At 33.2% G+C, this 22,243-nt stretch overlaps 1 protein-coding gene across 1 annotated transcript; it reads left to right on the forward strand.

The window, feature by feature from the left end:
* Positions 1-190: 190 nt before the first annotated feature.
* Positions 191-21,927, forward strand: cpsf2 (cleavage and polyadenylation specific factor 2). Its single transcript, XM_048208051.1, has 15 exons — positions 191-357; positions 1,274-1,430; positions 1,513-1,672; positions 1,872-1,977; positions 2,936-3,065; positions 6,056-6,171; positions 6,310-6,497; positions 8,300-8,590; positions 8,980-9,080; positions 10,667-10,870; positions 12,151-12,303; positions 15,551-15,776; positions 16,003-16,314; positions 19,916-20,050; positions 21,564-21,927. Exons 2-15 carry the CDS (start codon positions 1,282-1,284, stop codon positions 21,654-21,656), a joined length of 2,364 nt encoding a protein of 787 aa, XP_048064008.1. The 5' UTR covers positions 191-357; positions 1,274-1,281; the 3' UTR covers positions 21,657-21,927.
* The last annotated feature ends 316 nt before the right edge of the window (positions 21,928-22,243 follow it).

Consider the following 22,243-nt stretch of genomic DNA (forward strand, 5'->3'; position numbering starts at 1 on the left):
TTTTGACAGTTTGAAAGGCTAAATCCAGCCAAAATCTTCTTTTATTTATTTATTTTAGATTTTTCTTATCAAAAACTGCACTGTATATATGTATATTTAAACTAAATATGTTATGTGTATCATAAAAAAATAGCTATGTGTCGTTTACGGTTACGAGACTTTTGCAAGTTATTTGTAAGCGCCCCTCTAGTGCTGTCAGTGGTAGAGTCCAGTGACGTCAGCAGCGGCAGTAATGGCTGCTGTTCTCATGCCGCCGATCTGATACATTAATATGAATTTAACATGATTTTTCAGCTATTTTCACCAGTTATTAGTCACCGAACCGGCTGAAATCAAAAGTGATATCACAAGATACGGGTATGCAAGTGTTTATGTACATAAATTAAGTCAATTTTAGAAGAGAATCCCTTTACTTGTTTGGCTGCTATGTGTTTTCTTTGAGTTTAGATTAAGTTAATATGTCAGAATGTTTTGAAATTGTAGTGTATGAAGGCTCATGAATACTCATATTCATTCATTCTTTGCTTCTTCTCTTTGAACTTAGAGTTATGTTTACTGCTCTGTTATTTTACCTGCTTATTTATTAGTATTATGTTATAATTTGCAGTTTGTTCTAATGTTTACAAAGCGTACTGTGGTGGATATGAGATGCTAATACTATGGTATTTGGATAAATAGCATTGTTGTGTTTATGTATTCTTGCTATATTCATGCTATTCTAATGTATGGAAAAGAATACCATGGTATTACTGTGGCACATGTACCATTACAATACAGTGGTTTTATGAACACTTAAAAACATTGTAGTACTATAGCACTGAATACTACAATGTAAACGTCTATAAGAGTTTGTAAGAGTTTTCTGCAGAAGTAATGACATTAAAATCTCGTGTTTCTGTGAGGACGCGGGCCCAGAACAGTCACCTTCACATCAACAAACATTGATAATGTGATGATTTTCATTTTGACATTTCTGTTTCAATTCATTTAATCTGTATCTGTAGATATTGATGAGGTGAGACTGAGTTTTGCAGACAGGCAAATCAATGAATGTTGCAGAATTACTGTTTTTCAGTGTCTCATATCACATGACTTATATAGAGACGTGTAATGTAGTCCACGTTAATGACTATAATACCATTTTTTTTTTTTTTTATGACACTTAAAAACATTGTAGTACCATAGTACTGAATGACTTACATATATACTCAAGACTAAATGTGGTTCATGGTGTTAATATACTGATGATCTCTTGTGTCCATCCATCGGTCAGGCGGCAGAATGACGTCCATCATCAAGCTGACGGCTCTATCCGGAGTCCAGGAGGAATCGGCTCTGTGTTACCTGTTGCAGGTGGATGAATTCCGTTTCCTGCTGGACTGTGGCTGGGATGAAAGTTTCTCCATGGACATCATAGATTCGCTGAAGCGGTAGGATAATTTACAGTAAGGTGGCATTATTTATATAATTTCCTGGCTGTATTTGATGTGTATTTCCCGTTCTGTCTGTCAGGTATGTCCATCAGGTGGACGCAGTGCTGCTCTCTCACCCTGATCATCTGCATCTGGGCGCTTTACCGTACGCTGTGGGCAAACTGGGGCTCAACTGCACCATCTACGCCACCATCCCCGTCTACAAGATGGGCCAGATGTTCATGTACGATCTCTATCAGGTGAGATGTACAAATGAAGCACTGCTTGTGATTGTCTGAAATACTTTTCTTTTTAATTGTCAAATTAGTTTACAAAGAAAAAGTTTAACTGTTAGTTGAACTTAGAATCCCCATATTAAAATGTTTAATTGTGTTCAACACAAATGAAATTTTCTGGTGAAGAAACATTAATTATGTCCCATCTCTTGTGTGATCTCAGTCTCGACACAACACAGAAGATTTCACTCTGTTCACACTGGATGATGTCGATTCAGCTTTTGACAAAATCCAGCAGCTGAAATACTCTCAGATCGTCAACCTGAAAGGTGAGATGTTTTTTTCGATGACAAGAAAACATGTCTTCATTCACATGTACAAAAATAGGAAACTAAAACAGAAATTATGAAGCTTTAAAGGATTAGTTCACTTTCAAATTAAAATTTTCTGATAATTTACTCACCCTCATGTTATCCAAGATGTTCATGTCTTTCTTTCTTCAGTCGAAAAGAAATTAAGGTTTTTGATGAAAACATTCCAGGATTATTCTCCTTATAGTGGACTTCAATGGAGCCCAAACGGTTGAAGGTCAAAATTACAGTTTCATTGCAGCTTCAAAGGGACCTACACAATCCCAGATGTGGAATAAGGGTCTTATCTAGCAAAACGATCTGTCATTTTCTAAAAAAAATAAAAAATATATACTTTTAACCATAAATGCTCATCTTGAACTAGCTCTCTTTTTCTCTATTAGAATTTTGGCAGTGTGGACACTGCTAAATGTATTACTGCCCTCTTTAGGTCAAAGTTTGAACCAAATTGTTATATACAATATGCTAGTACAAGTATACAACAATTAGTTCAAACTTTGACCTGTGGAGGGCAGTAATACACTTAGCAGCGTCTACACTGCTGGAATTCTAATAGAGAAGAAGATGAGAGCTAGTTCAAGATGAGCATTTATGGTTAATAGTATATAATATTGTATTTTATATAGAAAATGACAGATCGTTTCGCTAGATAAGACTCTTATTCCTCGCCTGGGATTGTGTAGAACATTTTGAAGCTGCACTGAAACTGTAATTATATGGAGAAAAATACAGGAATGTTTTCATCAAAAACCTTAATTTCTTTTCGACTGAAGAACATGCCTGACTGAACATCTTGGATGAGTAAATTATCATGAAATTTTAATTTGAAAGTGAACTAATCCTTTAATTCTCCAAAATAGTGTTAATGTGTCCTCTTTGGCATCTTGAAAATTGATCATAATTTATTAACGAACAGGAAAAGGTCACGGTCTGTCCATCACCCCACTTCCTGCGGGTCACATGATTGGTGGCACTATCTGGAAAATAGTGAAGGATGGTGAGGAAGAGATCATCTATGCTGTGGATTTCAACCACAAGAGGGAGATGTGAGTATGAAAGAAATCACCTGTACATGAAATGAATGTAGCATCAGAAAGTTTTATTTCATTAAAGGGTTAGTTCACCCAAAAATGAAAAATCTGTCATCATTTACTCACCCTCATGACATCCCAAACCCATAAGACTTCGTTCATCTTCAGAACACAAATGAAGATATTTTAATGAAATCTTAGAGATTTCTCTCTCTCCATTGATTGTCTATTTACCCTGATGCTTCAAAATGTTCATAAAGAGATTTGAAAATAAATCCCTATGAAACAAGTGGTTTGATTCAAGTCTTCTGAAGAGACATGATCACTTTATATAATGAACAGATTAATTTAGGCTTTTATTCACATGTAAACATTGAGCAGCGATTATACATATAGCTCAAACGTACTTGGTTCATGCAGAAGTTCAAATGTGCCTGTGACAAATGAAAATGAACCTTATTGTTTTTTGCACATCATTCAAGCATTTTTGAGCTTCCATTTCGCTGATCAGTGTTTACAAATATAACTGTTAATTAAAAATAAGACCAAAGTTCCTTTCAAGGAAAGTCTGTTCACTTACATATATACTCAATGTTTGTAATGAGTGGGCATCCAAGTCGATCTGTTTGAATGGGAAAATCTCAAAAACTGCTTGCCACACTCACATTTAAATAACATTCCAAATCAGCAACAAAATCTGGTCTGAACTGTTGCATAAATGTTGTTTCATAGGGTGTGTTCACACTTGACATGTTTGGGTCGATTAAGACGAACCCTGGTGCGATTTCTCAGTTAGTGCGGTTAATTTGATTAAAGGGTTAGTTCACCCAAAAATGAAAATTATGTCATTAATGACTCACCCTCATGTTGTTCCAAACCCGTAAGACCACCGTTCATCTTCGGAACACAGTTTAAGATATTTTAGATTTAGTCCGAGAGCTTTCTGTCCCTCCATTGAAAATGTATGTACGGTATACTGTCCATGTCCAGAAAGGTAATAAAAACATCATCAAAGTAGTCCATGTGACATCAGTGGGTTAGTTAGAATTTGTTGAAGCATCGAAAATACATTTTGGTCCAAAAATAACAAAAACTACTACTTTATTCAGCATTGTCTTCTCTTCCGGAATCCTTTCCATTGAATTGATTCCATTGAATCCTTTCATCTGTCGGCGTTGGTAATGCACTTTTACGTCACCGTGGTTGTTTTTGGCGATTAGGACATCCGTGACATGCACACTTACACACCATTTTAAAAAATATAGCAATACTAAAATACAAACAATGTAGAATAGCTTGAATACAGCGTGCGTCTCCCTCAGACTGTAAACGAAGCTCGGGCGCACCAGATAACACTTCAGCAGCGTCTTACATCAGCAGCATCACTGCGGAGTCGTGAACCACACTCCAGAGCAGAAGGGGGCGATAATGCACCAATAAGCTGGATGCCAACCGCTGTAAAACAGGAAAGAAGAAGCGGAGTCGTGAACGCGGATTGACAACAGACCCGGAAGAGAAGACAATGCTGAATAAAGTCGTAGTTTTTGTTATTTTTGGACCAAAATGTATTTTCGATACTTCAAAATGTCGCGGATGTCCTAATCGCCAAAAACAACCACGACGTAAAAGTGCATTACCAACGCCGACAGATGAAAGGATTCAATAGAATCAATTCAGTAGAATCAATTCAATGGAAAGGATTCCGGAAGAGAATACAATGCTGAATAAAGTCGTAGTTTTTGTTATTTTTGGACCAAAATGTATTTTCGATGCTTCAACAAATTCTAACTGACCCTCTGATGTCACATGGACTACTTTGATGATGTTTTTATCACCTTTCTGGACATGGACAGTATACCGTACATACATTTTCAATGGAGGGACAGAAAGCTCTTGGACTAAATCTAAAATATCTTAAACTGTGTTCTGAAGATGAACGGAGGTGTTACGGGTGTGGAACGACATGAGGGTGAGTCATTAATGACATAATTTTCATTTTTGGGTGAACTAACCCTTTAAGTGTGAACGCTACCATCCAAACTCTGGTGCGGTTCGATTGAATATGAACCCAACACGGACCAGAGACATGTAAACGAACCAAAACGGGACATGATGTCATAATATGCGACCCTAAAAAGGACAGAATCCTCAAGAATACCTGTTTTTCTCATCATAATTTGACTTTTGTTTGGTACGGGCGTTATAACCGCGTCTCCTCACAGCAGATCTTTGTTTGTGTGTGACGGAGGGATTCCTGTCGCTGTTTTGACTCCTTTACACTTTTTTTAAACTCTTCACAAGTTCTCAGCTGGTCAAAATACCATCATATGTAGGCTACGCACATACAGCGAGCACATTTAGCCCAGTACACTGCATTATTTTGGATGTTTGGCAAGTTCCGTCTCGAAATATACGTCATAAAAGCCGACTGTGGCAAGCAGGGTGGGGCCGAGAGCCGTGGGAAGGGAGCACTCCGTTCTCAAGGGTCCGTTCCCACCGCTCTCGGCCCCGCAACACTGACCAATCAGGTTGTGAACATATCCCTATGCCTGTAGGTTCGGTATCTTGGGTTCGGTGTTAAAAATGGCAACGTAAATGCTTGAAAAGCAGACCAGGACTAAATGTTTGTTTTGTTTTGGGGTCTGAACCGAACTACAAGTGTGAACATACTCTTTTGCTCAAATAGCGTTAAAAAAAGCTTATATTTCAGGTTGGAATAGACAATGTGCATGTACAGTCATAAGCATGCGACTCAGAACACTGACTGTTTTCGTTTATTTAGAAGGCGGGGCTTATTCTGCCATATTACGACACTTGCACTTTCTTCCATTCATAGCAGTATGAGTGCACCATCTTTGCATATCTAAAGTCTTTGATCAAACCAACATCAAAAGTATCTTTAATGAAGTGAAATGAACTACAGATTTTAAATATCTGAGGCATTTTTGAGCTCTGATCCAGTAGAGTAAAGCAGTATTTACATAATGTTTGTTGTTTCCTCTCAGTCATCTGAACGGCTGCTCTCTGGAGACCGTCAGCAGACCGTCTCTCCTCATCACAGACTCCTTCAACGCCTCGTATGTACAGCCTCGCAGGAAACAACGTGACGAGCAACTGCTCAGTAAGTTCAAACAAACCTAATAGTTTGCTCGATGATTTGTCATCTAATTAAGCACTAATAAAATCTACTGCTCCAGTGAAGCAGAATTACAAATCCTGTTCTTTTGGACAAAGTGTGACATTTTACATTCTCTTCCAGCCAATGTCATGGAGACCCTGCGTGGTGACGGGAACGTGCTGATCGCCGTAGATACAGCGGGACGAGTGCTAGAGCTGGCTCAACTCCTGGATCAGATCTGGAGGACCAAAGACGCAGGATTGGGCGTCTACTCACTCGCCCTGCTCAACAACGTCAGCTACAACGTGGTGGAGTTCTCAAAGTCCCAGGTCTCACTGTTACAGTCAAATCCTACGTAGGGGTGTGCGATTTGTGTTGTCTACGATAATATCGAAATTGTTGTTTTAAATGTGTGAGCTGACATTACAGAGTCACTCGCTTTGCAAAAACTAAACAAAAACTCCTTGAGAATGCACACTTTAATTGCATGATGTAGCCTTTAAATATACAGGCCCATTTTTCCCCCGTGACTTTTGTTTATATCAAATTATATAGTTAAGCAATATCACACAAGCAAGAGTGCTGTTTTTTCCAGAATATCAGCATGATTGCAAATTTCATATTTATTTTATAAAATAGTTAAATAAACAGTAAGCTAACATTTTGAGTTAATGCAATATTGTCTGTTTTTGTCAATGAAAATTACCTAATGAAACCTCTGCTGAGAACTTTTTTTTTTGCATCCCTGAGCAACACATAGCGGTGCTTCTTTACTGAATGAATTAGCGTTATAAACAAATGAGTTTAATAAATGATTAATGAAGGAATGAATCCGTTGTTTGAATTAAATGCCTGTTTTTGCTTTATTTTGTCAACGAAAATTTTCCAGTGAACCACAGCTGAACGATTTTAGTTTTTTTGCATCCCCAAGCAACACATAGTGGTGCTTCGTTACTGAATGAACCAGCGTTTTGAACGAATCAGTTTAATGAATGATTCAATGAATCCGTTGTTTGAATGAAATGCCGTTTTTTTGCTATTTGTCAACGAAAAATTTCCAATGAAACCACAGCTGAACTGTTTTTTTTTTTTTTTTGCATCCCCAAGCAACACATAGTGGTGCTTCGTTAGTGAATGAACCAGCATTTTGAACGAATCAGTTTAATGAATGATTCAATAAATCCGTTGTTTGAATGAAATGCCGTTTTTTTGCTATTTGTCAACGAAAAATTTCCAATGAAACCACAGCTGAACTGTTTTTTTTTTTTGTTTTGTTTTTTGCATCCCCAAGCAACACATAGTGGTGCTTCGTTAGTGAATGAACCAGCATTTTGAACGAATCAGTTTAATGAATGATTCAATAAATCCGTTGTTTGAATGAAATGCCGTTTTTTTGCTATTTGTCAACGAAAAATTTCCAATGAAACCACAGCTGAACTGTTTTTTTTTTTTTGTTTTGTTTTTTTGCATCCCCAAGCAACACATAGTGGTGTTTCGTTACTGAATGAACCAGCATTTTGAACGAATCAGTTTAATGAATGATTCAATGAATCCGTTGTTTGAATGAAATGCCGTTTTGTCAACGAAAAAGTTCCAATGAAACCACAGCTGAACTGTTTTTTTTTTTTTTTTTTTACATCCCCAAGCAAAAAATAGCAGTACTTTGTTGCTGAATAAATCAGCGTTTTGAATGAATCAGTTTAATGAATGATTCCATGACCGAGTGAGTCAGCCATTTGAATGAATCATGTCTTATTAATCTAATTGAGTTTGATTAAATGTAAGAATTTGGCATAAAAGATGTTATAAAACATTAGCTATTATTATTATTATGAAAAAAAATAGCCATTGTAAAGTTTAAGGGGGCAAATATTTCCTCGTGGTGGAAAAGTTCATTTCTGTTACTGCTGTGAACTGACCACTGCACATAATATGAAATATATGAAAAGCTTAAAAACCAACCAAGGTACCAATTCAAAAGCACAAAACATTGTTTAATGATCATTATCAACAAAATCCCAGTCATCCCAATATCGCACACCCCTAATCCTACGTCATGGAAATTTCTCGGTGTGTCATATCTCAGATATAACGTTCCCATCACAGCACGAGTTGTCATGTTCTCTCACAGGTCGAGTGGATGAGCGATAAACTGATGCGATGCTTCGAGGACAAGCGGAACAACCCTTTCCAGTTCCGCCACCTCTCGCTCTGTCACAGCCTGGCCGATCTGTCCCGCGTGCCCAGCCCGAAGGTGGTTCTGTGCAGTCAGCCCGATCTGGAGTCGGGTTTCTCACGAGAGCTCTTCATACAGTGGTGTCAGGACGCCAAAAACTCAGTCATCCTCACCTACAGGACCACACCAGGAACATTGGCCCGCTACCTCATAGATAACCCAGGGGAGAAGAGGATGGACCTGGAGGTGAGGGCGCTGGATTTATAGATCAGCATTAAGTCTGGTCCACTTTAACTTTTTCTGGCTAAGAACTGAATACTTATGGCGGGTTCAGACTACTCAATATTTTTGTCTGTTACGATAGTCACAGTGTCAGTTTATGCAAATTTATGTGTCGTTGTTTTGTTTGTGTGTAAATAGTTTGCTTATTATGTCTCAGGCAAATCTCTGAAAATCAGCGATTAGATCCCACACATTTTGGCAGATCTTGTGATTAATTATTCTTCTGTAGTGCTTTATAGATAATTTTTGTGTGCAATATCAGTGAAAATGCACTCTAACTATGGGACTTTGCAGCGTCTGATATGTTTGACTTGTTATTTTAAAGTTTTTTTTAAATTATCTCTCTAAACCAGATAAGAAAACGTTGCCGACTGGAAGGGCGAGAACTAGAGGAATACTTGGAGAAAGAGAAAATGAAGAAAGAAGCTGCCAAAAAACTGGAGCAGGCGAAAGAGTGAGTGGAAATGTGTTTGTGAATAAAATCCTGTCAGAATGAAAAACTGGTTTGAATTCACCCAGGAATCTTTCTTACAGCATTTATCAAGTGTAGTGCGGGTAATTCTCTGCAAATATTCAAAGGACAGATTCTCAGTGAAAAAAAAATCTATAGCTATAAATATTTTATGAATCATTCACGCTAGAGCTGCACGATTGGGTCAAAAAGTTATAGTGCTTTTTGAACTGTGATGTAAAACATTCAACATCTTCTGCTGCCGCTGCTTAAAAATGAATAAACCCACTTTGAAACAGCAGCTCTCATGTTGATCGGGGTGTGCAAACCCGTGTTAATGCCTTTTTTCTCCAAATTAATTCATATTCTATCCACAATGTCCACATTTATGCTCCTTAAAAGAACCAGTTTAGACCCACAGCAAGTGAACTGAATGAAAAATAACCCAGTTCTCTTTTACATTGTCTACAACCGTTCATTATTATTATTATTATTATTATTATTAATATGACTATTACAGTTTTCTGTTACTTGTAATACAAAGTTGATATGTCCTAATAACGTCCCGCATAGGTTTGGGTGTCATTTGAATTTTAGCGATTCAGATTCTTATTGATTCCTAGTTTCGATTCCAATAAGGTAAAAAAAAAAAAAAGTCTTTTTGCAAAACATTTCGTTGCAGCTGAATACCATGAACAAAAATCTTAAATTTTAACAAACATACCACAGCAAAAACAACTAGCCTAACTAATATAAATTTCAAGCATTATTAAAGACAAGTAAACACTCAGTAATTAAATAAGAACAAATAAACAAATTAGCAATAGCACAAATAAATACAGCTGAACAAATATATGATTTGAAACAAATCATATAGTATTCAGGTACAGAAACTGTAATCAGATGTAAAATAACAATGCACTTTATAAATAAAATAAATATTACAAATACAGTTACAAACGTTATTCAGTCAAGATCAGTGAGTGAATTTTCTCTTTGTCTTCTGTTGTTTAATTAGCGTTATTATAGAGAAGGCAGCAGGTACAGTATATTAGGCTGCTGTCACTTTAAGAGATGCACAGATCCAATATACTGTTACACGTGTTTTCTTTCTCAACTGTTTACATTCACTTAAGACACAACTGGCTGTGTTTGAGGATATTTTGACATAATTTTGTGTGTATTTGTCCGTTCAAGTGCAAGAAGACCGTATTTGCGCACTATATGAGAGGTAGCTTTCTGCGCGCTCGCTTTGGATGAGTGTGGCACAGAAAACAGTGTTTGAGTCTTCTTACGCTTGAATGGTTTAAAATGCACACAAATCGACTACTGAATACAAAAAGGTCATTAAAAATGGTGAAAAACCTCAAATATACCGTTTACATTATACATTCATATTGATTTTATCCTAACGATGCTGAGAAAATCACAGTTCGTGAACATGTTATATGTCGACCACCCTTTTCTGTTGTCGTTTCTTCACTTTTATAGCTCATTGTAAGGTAATCTCAGCCATTTCACAAGTTCAATTATCTAATTCACAGCTTTACATATGAGGTTCAGTAACAGCTTTCTGTGTTCATGACTAGGGTGGACTTGGACTCGAGCGATGAGAGTGATATGGAGGACGATCTGGAGCAGCCGGTGGCAGTGAAGACCAAACATCACGACCTGATGATGAAGGGCGAGGGCGGGAGGAAAGGCAGCTTCTTCAAACAGGCCAAGAAGTCTTACCCCATGTTCCCTACACACGAGGAGCGAATCAAATGGGATGAGTACGGAGAAATCATCAGGTGAACAAGACAAATTATAAAATGATAAAATGTGTAGCTTGAATGCAGTGTAAATTGCATGAAGTATAGTGATTGTATTAGATGTTAAAGGGATAGTTCACCCAAAAATGAAAATTTGATGTTTATCTGCTTACCCCCAGTGCATCCAAGATGTAGGTGAATTTGTTTCTTCAGTCGAACGCAAATTATGATTTTTAACTGCAACCGCTGCCGTCTGTCAGTCAAATAATAGCAGTGGATAGGAACTTCAACTATAACAGTAAATAAAACTTGCTTAGACAAATCCAAATTAAACCCTGCGGCTCGTGACGACACATTGATGTCTTAAGACACGAAACGATCAGTTTGTGTGAGAAACCGAACAGTATTTATATCATTTTTTACCTCTAAAACACCACTATGTCCATCTTCGTTCAGCTTCCTGTTAGTGAAGTATAGTGATGGTATTAGATGTTAAGACCATGGTATTTATATAGTATTACGTTGGTTTGTGCTAATATGTACTCTATATTTTTTTATTATTATTTATTTAACCTTTATTTAACCAGGAAAGATTAAAAATCTTTTTCACAGTAGTGACCTGGCCAAAATGAGCAGCAAAACAATTCGTTTGGACACAAATTTACACCATACACACAAAATTAAAAACAATTACATTTCATTGAATCATTTTCCATTTGCCGGATGACTACTTTAAATAAAATAAGTATTGTTTTTTTTCTTCCTTCAAAATGCTTAAACGTTTCATCTTACGTTTATTGTGTCATATCAGGGTTATTATCGTTGACTAAAACTGAAACTATTAAAACATTTGTTGTTTGAAATAAAGCAAAAATTAAAATAAATACAAATATTAGTTGAAAAACTTAAACTAAATGAAAATTAGAAATGTTGCCTTGGCAATAAACTGAAATAAGTTTAAATTGAAGCAAAAAAGCAAAAACATTATTAACTGGAAAATTATTAAATAATTACTGTAACTAAAACTAAAACTAAAACTGAATGGAAATAATTACTAAAACTGAATAAAATAAATTTAACCTAAAATAGCAACATTAAAAAAATAATAAAAATGACAATAGCACATGACAAAATAACTAAAATTAACATAACTAAAAATATAAAAATTAAAGCTAATTCAAAATATTAATTAAACTAAAAGACAATCTAAAATAACACTGCCTTGAATGCAATGTACATTTTTTTTATTGTGCAATATTCGTGTATGAGTTCTGTATTTTCTGAGGAATGACCTTTGACCTCTGACCTCTAACCCTCAGGCCAGAGGAGTTTCTGGTTCCTGAGCTCCAGGCCACTGAAGAGGAGAAGAGCAAACTGGAGTCTGGACTGACTAACGGAGACGAGCCCATGGAGCAAGACCTGTCCGACGTCCCCACCAAATGCACCAGCACTACACAAACACTAGAGATCAGGTGAGGACTTCATCAGGACATCTTGTGCAATGACTGTTATTACTTATTATGATAAATCAGAGAAAAGGTTAATAGGCCAAAGCTTAAATGCTTGAATGAATATTAGCAGATTAGTGGCTATGGCAGTGTTCAGGAATGATTCTGTGTACTTTTTTTTTTAAATGAAAAGGTTTAACATTTAAAACAGAAGGCATGGACCTAAATTTAATTTGTTTAAATGTTTTAAGAGGATGAATTGTATTTGTTCAGAATGTGTCGTTCTTGATTATGGCCTGCAGAGGTCGCTCTCCCCCTTAGCATGTTAGATTGTCACAAATCAGTGTTTGGTAAAAATGTCACGCTTTTGCTGAGGTGTAAAATCATAGAAGTATCCTACAGGTTTCTCACAAACACTCATAGTGTCAGTGATTGCCATTACGCTGCTTTCAGCTTTAACAGAATAATTGTTACTTAATAACCCTCTATCCATCTCTAATGAATTGCTCTTCTGTGGCTTGTGTGTTTATTTGCTGCTGAACTGGTAGATAATGTGAGTTCAGACTCCATAAGTGATTTTAATCAGATGAGAAAATGTTTAAAACATTTGAGTTTTGAGGTTAATTTAATGGTAGTACATTTAAAATTATTAATTATTACCATGTGTGGGTTTTCTCACTATACGAGGACATGAACACATGAACTTCATCTGAAGAGCTGCTCTGAGAGTCACTTTACCAGAATTTTACCATTTCATTTGAGAAAAAAATCATCATATCATATACACAGAAACTCAAAGGTCTTCATGACAACCCGTCAAAATAAGAGTTCAGTTTAACTTGAAGTTGACAGAAATTTAGTCTACTACTATAGTACAGTAGAATGTAAAACTTTAATTTTAAAGGCACACTATTTTTCTTCCATGTGTTAATTTTAACTTCGACAGCACTATGTTTACCAAAAAGTAAAAGCAATTTTTAAATTCAAATTTGACTACATTTATAAAAGATTAAATTGTTCATGTTTTTGCCATTGTTTGATTACCACCATTTTTAATATTAAATTTATACTTTTTATATATATATATATATATATATATATATATATATATATATATATATATATATATATATATATATATATATATTTTGTAAAGTCTCATTAAACAAGAAATAGTTTATAAAAATTTTAAAGTTTTATTATTTTGTATATTGTGCATTATATACTGTAACACTGACATACATACATACATACATACATACGTATATATATATATATATATATAAAAATATATACAGCTCGGGTTCAGAAATCAATGTTAAGTGGTCTCTTAATTTTTTCCAGAGCTATATATATATATATATATATATATATATATATATATATATATATATATATATATATATATATATATTAAAAAAAACATTTCATATAGCCATATTATTATAAACAAATTAATAAAATATTAAGTTTTATTTTCTTGCAAATGTCAACTTAAAATATCTGCTAATATTTACTATTTTTCATGATAAATGTTTGTTTAGTGTTGGAAATGAGTAAAACCATAGGCACCATGAAAATGTAACATAAATCCAAAAATCAGAGTCCGACCCATCAAGAGCTTTCCATGTTCCTGCCATTTTGTAAAGTCTCATTAAACAAGAAATAGTTTATAAAATTTTTTAAAGTTTTATTATTTTGTATATTGTGCATTATATACTGTAACACTGACATACAAACATACATACATATATATATATATATATATATATATATATATATATATATATATATATATATATATATATATATATATATATATATATATTATAAAATATATTATAAAAATATATACAGCTCGGGTTCAGAAATCAATGTTAAGTGGTCTCTTAATTTTTTCCAGAGCTATATATATATATATATATATATATATATATATATATATATATATATATATATATATATATATATATATATATATATATATATATATATATATATATATATATATATATATACAGTCCAAAAGTTTGGAACCACTAAGATTTTTAATGTTTTTAAAAGAAGTTTCGTCTGCTCACCAAGGCTACATTTATTTAATTAAAAATACAGTAAAAAGCAGTAATATTGTGAAATATTATTACAATTTAAAATAACTGTTTTCTATTTGAATATATTTCACAAAGTAATTTATTCCTGTGATGGCAAAGCTGAATTTTCAGCATCATTACTCCAGTCTTCAGTGTCACATGATACTTCAGAAATCATTCTAATATGCTGATCTGCTGCTCAAGAAACATTTAAAGTGTACAATTGTACAAAATATTTGTGTACAATATTTTTTTTCAGGATTATTTGATGAATAGAAAGTTCAAAAGAACAGTGTTTATCTGAAATCTAATCTTTTGTAACATTATAAATGTCTTTACTGCCACTTTTGATTGATTTAATGCATCCTTGCTGAATAAAAGTATTAATTTCTTGAATTTCTTTTCAAAAAAATAAAAATAAAAATTCTTACTGACCCCAAACTTTTGAACGGTAGTGTATAATGCTACAGAAGCTTTGTATTTCAGATAAATGCTGTTCTTTTGAACTTTCTATTCATCAAGGAATCCTGAAAAAAAAAGAACACAACTGTTTTCAACATTGAAAATAATCATAAATGTTTATTGAGCAGCAGATCAGCATATTAGAATGATTTCTGAAGGATCATGTGACACTGAAGACTGGAGTAACGATGCTGAAAATTCAGCTTTGCATCACAGGAATAAATTACTTTGTCAAATATATTTAAATAGTACACAGTTATTTTAAATTGTAATAATATTTCACAATATTACTGTTTTTTTACTGTATTTTTAATTAAATAAATGTAGCCTTGGTGAGCAGACGAAACTTCTTTTAAAAACATTAAAAATCTTAGTGGTTCCAAACTTTTGGACTGTACTGTGTGTATATATATATATATATATATATATATATATATATATATATATATATATAATGTGTGAATATGAATAATCTGTTACTGGTATTTTGGTAAAAACAAAAAAATAAAATTTAAATATGGTGTATATTGCATCTTTGAGTATAAAAAAGTGAATTTATTTAATCATTCTATAGCTTAATCTTACCGTAATGGTCAAATTAATCTTTGTATATGGTGTGATAATAAATTTTTAAAATATTGTATTGCTTGGTCACACTTATGGTAGAATGACCCAGATATGCAGCATTCAGAGTCATTCATTCATCCGTTGTGTCTCAGAGCTCGAGTGTCGTACATCGATTACGAGGGCCGTTCTGACGGGGACTCCATTAAGAAGATCATAAACCAGATGAAACCCAGACAGCTAGTCATCGTTCACGGCCCGCCTGAGGCCAGTCAGGACCTGGCCGAGTCCTGCAAGGCCTTCAGCGGGAAAGACATCAAAGTTTACATGCCAAAACTGCAGGAGACGGTGGATGCCACCAGCGAGACCCACATTTACCAGGTAATACTTCTCTCTGGATGTTTTAAGCTTAAATGTGTAGTTTTTTTTTTTTCTTTATATAAACTTTTGTAGTATTTTGTCCGTTTAAGGGGCTGTTTACACAACACCATTTCAACTAAAAACGGAAATCTTTTTATGCTTTTTGGCCGTTCATTTAACATTGACATTACAAAGTGTCCAGTCTTCTGGAATATTTAGACTGATGAAGCTGTAAATGTCCCTGTAGGTCAGGCTGAAGGACTCTCTGGTCAGCTCGCTGCAGTTCTGTAAAGCCAAAGACACAGAGCTGGCCTGGATCGACGGCGTTCTGGACATGCGGGTGGAAAAAGTGGACACGGGTGTCATCGCCGAGATGGGAGAAGCAAAAGAGGACATGGAGGATGGAGAACCGGCCATGGACGTCACGCCGGACCTGTCGACTGAGCCCAGCGTCACGGCTAACCAGCGGGCCATGAAGACTCTGTTTGGAGAGGATGACCGGGAGATCTCAGAGGAGAGTGATGTCATACCCACACTGGAGCCGCTGCCTGCTCATGAGGTGAGTGAGAGATTAAATAAAACATGCTTAACATGGAAATGATGTGATTTACAGTTTGTTTTTGTAGAGAAAACGAGTCTGCTGCAGGGCAGCGAGAAAGAACGGGGAAATAAATGAGGTGGAACTAGAACTGAATGGTTTGGGTGGGGAATTGTTTTTGGGGAAGCTGATAAAAATCGTGGTTGTGATTTAAAATTGAATTTAAGAAAATTCCAGGTTTGCTGTGCATTTTTGTAGGGCTGTGCAATTTGACCAAATATTTGTCATTTATATATTATCAATAAACTAATAATAATAATAATAATAATTGTTATTATCACTAAACAAAAATATAAAAAATACTAAATAAATAAGTAAATAAATATTACTATTGTAGTATTTCACTGTAAAATTTCACTGCAGTTTAAAATAGAATTTAAGAAAATTCCAGGTTTGCTGTAGCCTGACTACGCCAGACTTCCTACTTCCGCTCAATTTCATTTCGCTTCTGTACTCAGTCTGATACAGCGTCAGAGCTTTGTGTTTGCCACCGGTCTGGAAACAGCCGGGCCAATCAACGAACAGAGGGCGGGCTGAGAGCCGTGACGTAATGCTAAGCGCCGAGTTTTACATTGTAGGTTAGAGAAATCGAAAACCGAAACGACCGCGGAAATGGGAAACGAGACACGGGATGCAAACTTCGGGATGCATTAACTTCGCATAATCTGCAAAAGTCGTTTACAGCCATGTTCACTCCGGTATTTCGCTCGCATCATCATGTGTTTACAACAGGTTTACAGTGGAAGTTCAATCATAGATTTGAGTTCGATGCATGATGTCTGTGCTTCGATGCGGCTGTACAGGCCCATAACATACGTCATAACTAAACGTATCTGATTGGCTTACGGGTAACCAATGATTTTAAACTTCAGACAAGCGCCCCCTAGCGAGAGAGAAAACACTTCTCTATTATGCCATTCCAGACTCTGTCTACGAAGCAAAGTGAAGTAGCAGAGTCTGGTATTACCAGGCTAGGTTTGCTGTGCTTGTTTGTAGGAATGTACAATTTGACGAAATTTTTTTGATTTGTATATCAATATGACTATAAAATGACAATAATAAATAAAAATTACTAAATAAAAAGAAAAAAAAAAAGAAATATTACTATTGTAGTATTTCACTATAAAAGATCCTGATTAAAATTATGATTGCAATTTAAAATGGAATTTAAATATTTTGGGCAAATATTTTGTGATTTATATATCAATATGACTGTAAAATGATAATAATAATTATTATTACTAAACAATAATATAAAAATTACTAAATAAAAAGAAAAAAGAAATATTACTATTGTAGTATTTCACTTAAAAAAAATTTGCAATTGCAATTTAAAATTGAATTTAAATATTTTTGGCAAATATTTTGTGATTTATATATCATAATGACTGTAAAATGATAATAATTATTATTACTAAACAATAATATAAAAATTACTAAATAAAAAGAAAAATAAAATTTTACTATTGTAGTATTTCACTTTAAAAAATGTGCAATTGCAATTATAAATTGAATTTAAATATTTTTGGTAAATATTTTGTGATTTATATATCAATATGACTATAAAATGATAATAATAATTATTGTTATTACTAAACAATAATATAAAAATTACTAAATAAAAAGAAAAAATAAATATTACTATTGTAGTATTTCACTTAAAAAAAATTTTGCAATTGCAATTTAAAATTGAATTTAAATATTTTTGGCAAATATTTTGTTTTTTTATATATCAATATGACTATAACAATAATTATTATTATCATTTTATTACTAAATAATATAAAAATTACTAAATAAAAAGAAAAAAGAAATATTACTATTGTAGTATTTCACTTAAAAAAATTTGCAATTGCAATTTAAAATTGAATTTAAATATTTTTGGTAAATATTTTGTGATTTATATATCAATATGACTATAAAATGATAATAATAATTATTATTACTAAACAATAATATAAAAATTACTAAATAAAAAGAAAAAAGAAATATTACTATTGTAGTATTTCACTTAAAAAAAATTTGCAATTGCAATTTAAAATTGAATTTAAATATTTTGGCAAATATTTTGTGATTTATATATCAATATGACTGTAAAATGATAATAATTATTATTACTAAACAATAAAATAAAAATTACTAAATAAAAAGAAAAAAGAAATATTACTATTGTAGTATTTCACTTTAAAAAATTTGCAATTGCAATTATAAATTGAATTTAAATTTTTTTTTGTTTATTTTGTGATTTATATATCAATATGACTATAACAATAATTATTATTATAATTTTATTACTAAACAATAATATAAAAAATTTACTAAATAAAAAGAAAAAAAGAAATATTACTATTGTAGTATTTCACTTAAAAAAAAAATTGCAATTGCAATTTAAAATTTTATTTAAATATTTTTGATAAATATTTTGTGATTTATATATCAATATGACTATAAAATGATAATAGCAGTAGTAATACTTTTATTTGGTAAAAATATTTTTACCAAACAAAAATCTAAAAATTACTAAATAAAAACAAAATAAGAAATATTTACTATAAAATTTAAGAAAAGTATATTAATTTTATTTTACATTACAGCTACATTATGGCTGTCTTAACTTCATTTTCAAATGCTAAACCATCAAACTTTTATTTTGACGGAAAAACTCTTTTGTTGATATTAGCACTTCTCATTACAATACGAGAAGATTATTGATGCATTTTATGTTTCCAAAAATGCACTTTAAAGCATTTGAAGCAGCATTTACTGTGAACCAATCTGCTCTACAAACACTGGTGGATAATGAGCGGCTCACATGTAAAAACACAGTGCCTCGCTTCGCTCTGAAACACGGCGCATACATTTATTCAGTTAGATTGCAGATTTGATAATAGCACTGCATCATATCACAATTTCAGTTTTATTTTGAGTAGTCTTGCGGCCCTATGTGGAACAGAGAGAGTGAGTTACAATATAAATGTGATAAACTGAGCTCATGATGAAGGTAAAATAAAGCCGTATATGATACAGTTCATCAGACATCAGAGGAAACACTTTAAAATAGATCTGCTGACTGAAGAAGCAAGACGAAACCTCTCATCAAACACTCCAGAGGCTCTGAGATTAACTGATAAGGTATTATATTACATGGCTCTTTTAAAATGCTTGATTCTGATTGGTCAGGTGTGACATTCCGAGGGCAGATATTGCCCAATAATGATCGTCGTCAATATCAAAGCTGTATAATGATGCTCATCCGGGTATTTAAGGCCGGTGCATCTTTCATGTCTTGTTTGAACTTGTGCGTTAATCTAGGCTCAAAGCTGCTTGCTAGTAACTGTTTTTCTTTGCAGAAGCTTATAGAGCTAATAAAATACTTCAACTCAAATCAATATTTTCTGCCTAATAATTTACTTATGTGGCAAGTAGCCGTGTAATAAGCTGGATAATGTACATCCAGCCCTGGTTTATTCCCTGTCAGGGTTTATTTTGCGATTATCCCTTGCTTTACATTATCCCTTGCTTATTGAGTAGTAACATGTGAAATAACACGTGTCATTCACAGGTCCCAGGTCATCAGTCTGTGTTCATCAACGAGCCTCGACTGTCGGACTTCAAGCAGGTTCTGCTGCGTGAAGGGATCCAGGCGGAGTTTGTGGGCGGAGTTCTGGTGTGTAATAATCTGGTCGCTGTCAGGAGGGTGAGTGGAATCAGATTACACCTCACAATATGCAAATCATCTGTTATGAGTATTTGATTAGTGGACCGCACATTGAGGCGTACAGTCAGGGTGTGTTCTTGTGTTTCATCCGGGGCTTAATTTGTGTTGCAAAAAGCCAAATCTGGATCTGGCAACACTGGGATGCTGCCTTTTGAAATACGTTTATGCAATGAATTGTAAATATATATATATATATATATATATATATATATATATATATATATATATATATATATATATATATATATATATATATATATATATATATATATATATATATATATATATATATATATTTATTTATTTATTTATTTTATTTTTTTTTCCAAGTATAATAATAAAAATGGTAAGCACATTTTTTAAGCACATGTGCATCTTGTTGCGTCCTGTTATGCTACATATATGCACACAAACTAAATCTGTTCACTCTAAGCTGTCAATGCAAGAATTACACAAGAATTACCTGTCTGGTAATCATGGAGCATAAAGTTGGTGATATAAGCAGTCTATATATATTTACATTTTGGTAAAATTACTTAGTTGTAGAAAAATGTTTTTTTTTTTTTTTTTTTTGGATTTATTTTTTTTATTTTTATTTGTTTCTTATTTATTTTTATGTATTTTATTTGTTCTAATTTATGTTTTTATAGGTTTTCATTTATTTTAGTTTTAATTTATTTGTTTGTAATTTTTATTAAAATATATTTGTTTTATTTATTTGTGTGTTTATTTGTTTTTGTTTGTTTTTATTTTTTGTTTTTATTCATTTTATTTTTAATTTTGTTTATAGTTTTTAATAAAATAAATCTATTTTTATTTAGTTTGTGTTTTTTTCATTTTGTTTACTTATTTTTATTTATTTTTTAATTTTAATTTATTTGTTTGTCATTTGTTATATTCATTTATTTAGTTTGTGTGTTTTTATTTTGTTATAGGTTTTTATTTATTTTATTTTAATTTGTTTTTTTAATTTTTTATAAAATAAATATGTTTGTTTTATTTGTTTTTTTTTAATTTTGTTTACTTATTTATTTTATTTTTTTGTCATTTTTAATAAAATAAATATACTGGTTTATTCATTAATTTAGTTTGATTGTGTGTTTGTTTTTTGAACTGTCATGTACATAGAAATAAAACCCATTTTCCATACAAAAATCATAATTTAAAAATTCTAAACCAGAAATGAAGAGTCTCTATTAACCTTGGTACTGTGATCTCTTATGTTCAGTGACCTTAATGGTCTTTCTGTATCACATGGCAGTGTTTTGCACAACTGTTGAAAAATTTCTACAGTATATCTTTTAAACTTAAATATTGCCCACCTCTAGTACAGAATATATTATCAGAAAACCATCTCAATGTGACCAGTTAGCTTCTTTTTTGTACTGCCTTTTTTTGTATTCAAGAACACAACATGCTCACCTGAACACCTCACTGTGTGCTGTACGACACTGACCTCATTGACCTCTCTCTCTCTCTCTTTCTTTCTCAGACGGAAGCGGGCCGCATTTGTCTGGAAGGCTGCCATTGTGATGACTACTACAGGATTCGTGAGCTGTTGTATCAGCAGTACGCTGTAGTTTAGCTCTTCAATGCTGAACGGGTCTCATTCAGCGCCAGCCGTACCCTTAATTTCCTTTTGTAGGTTTTGAGTTGTGTATTTTTTTATTATTGTTTCCCTGCACGTTTAAATGGCAGGCGTTCTCTCTCGAAGTGACCCCAAATGAGAGCGTCTGTCAGGACTGTAGAAGAATCGTTGCTACTGTGCTTTTGTTCAGAACTGCTGGATGCAAAGAAACATGTAAGGCTTTTTTTTACCCCTTATTTTGTTCACAGATAAAGTTTTCGTAATGAAATGTTGTCAGTGTGGGTTTGTGCTTTTATCATTTGTGCAACACGCTACACAAAAAGGACACTGATATACTTTCCATCCTCATATTAACTGTATTGTTGTCCTTCAGCTCATGACTAATCCACATCATGGCATCTTTCCTTGACCTGAATAACTGATCCAGGGTCAAAGCTCCCTGCGATGTTCATAAATATTTCCAGCATGGCTGATTCTGAGTCAGCTGTTTGAACGCACAAATCTGCCAGCACAGCAAACATTATGGCCCAGATATATATTACACAGTTTTCACCCAGTTTATTTTCATCTCTATACAAAATATT

Source organism: Megalobrama amblycephala, linkage group LG11, assembly GCF_018812025.1.
Source record: "Megalobrama amblycephala isolate DHTTF-2021 linkage group LG11, ASM1881202v1, whole genome shotgun sequence".
In the NCBI taxonomy this organism is placed as follows: domain Eukaryota; kingdom Metazoa; phylum Chordata; class Actinopteri; order Cypriniformes; family Xenocyprididae; genus Megalobrama; species Megalobrama amblycephala.

Excerpts from the sequence above, each read along its gene's own strand:
- cpsf2 (XM_048208051.1), top strand. The coding sequence starts at position 1,282 with ATGACGTCCATCATCAAGCTGACGGCTCTATCCGGAGTCCAGGAGGAA. Across the intron at positions 9,081-10,666 it reads AAACTGGAGCAGGCGAAAGA|GGTGGACTTGGACTCGAGCG; the intron begins GTGAGTGGAAAT and ends GTTCATGACTAG. Across the intron at positions 10,871-12,150 it reads GAGTACGGAGAAATCATCAG|GCCAGAGGAGTTTCTGGTTC; the intron begins GTGAACAAGACA and ends TCTAACCCTCAG.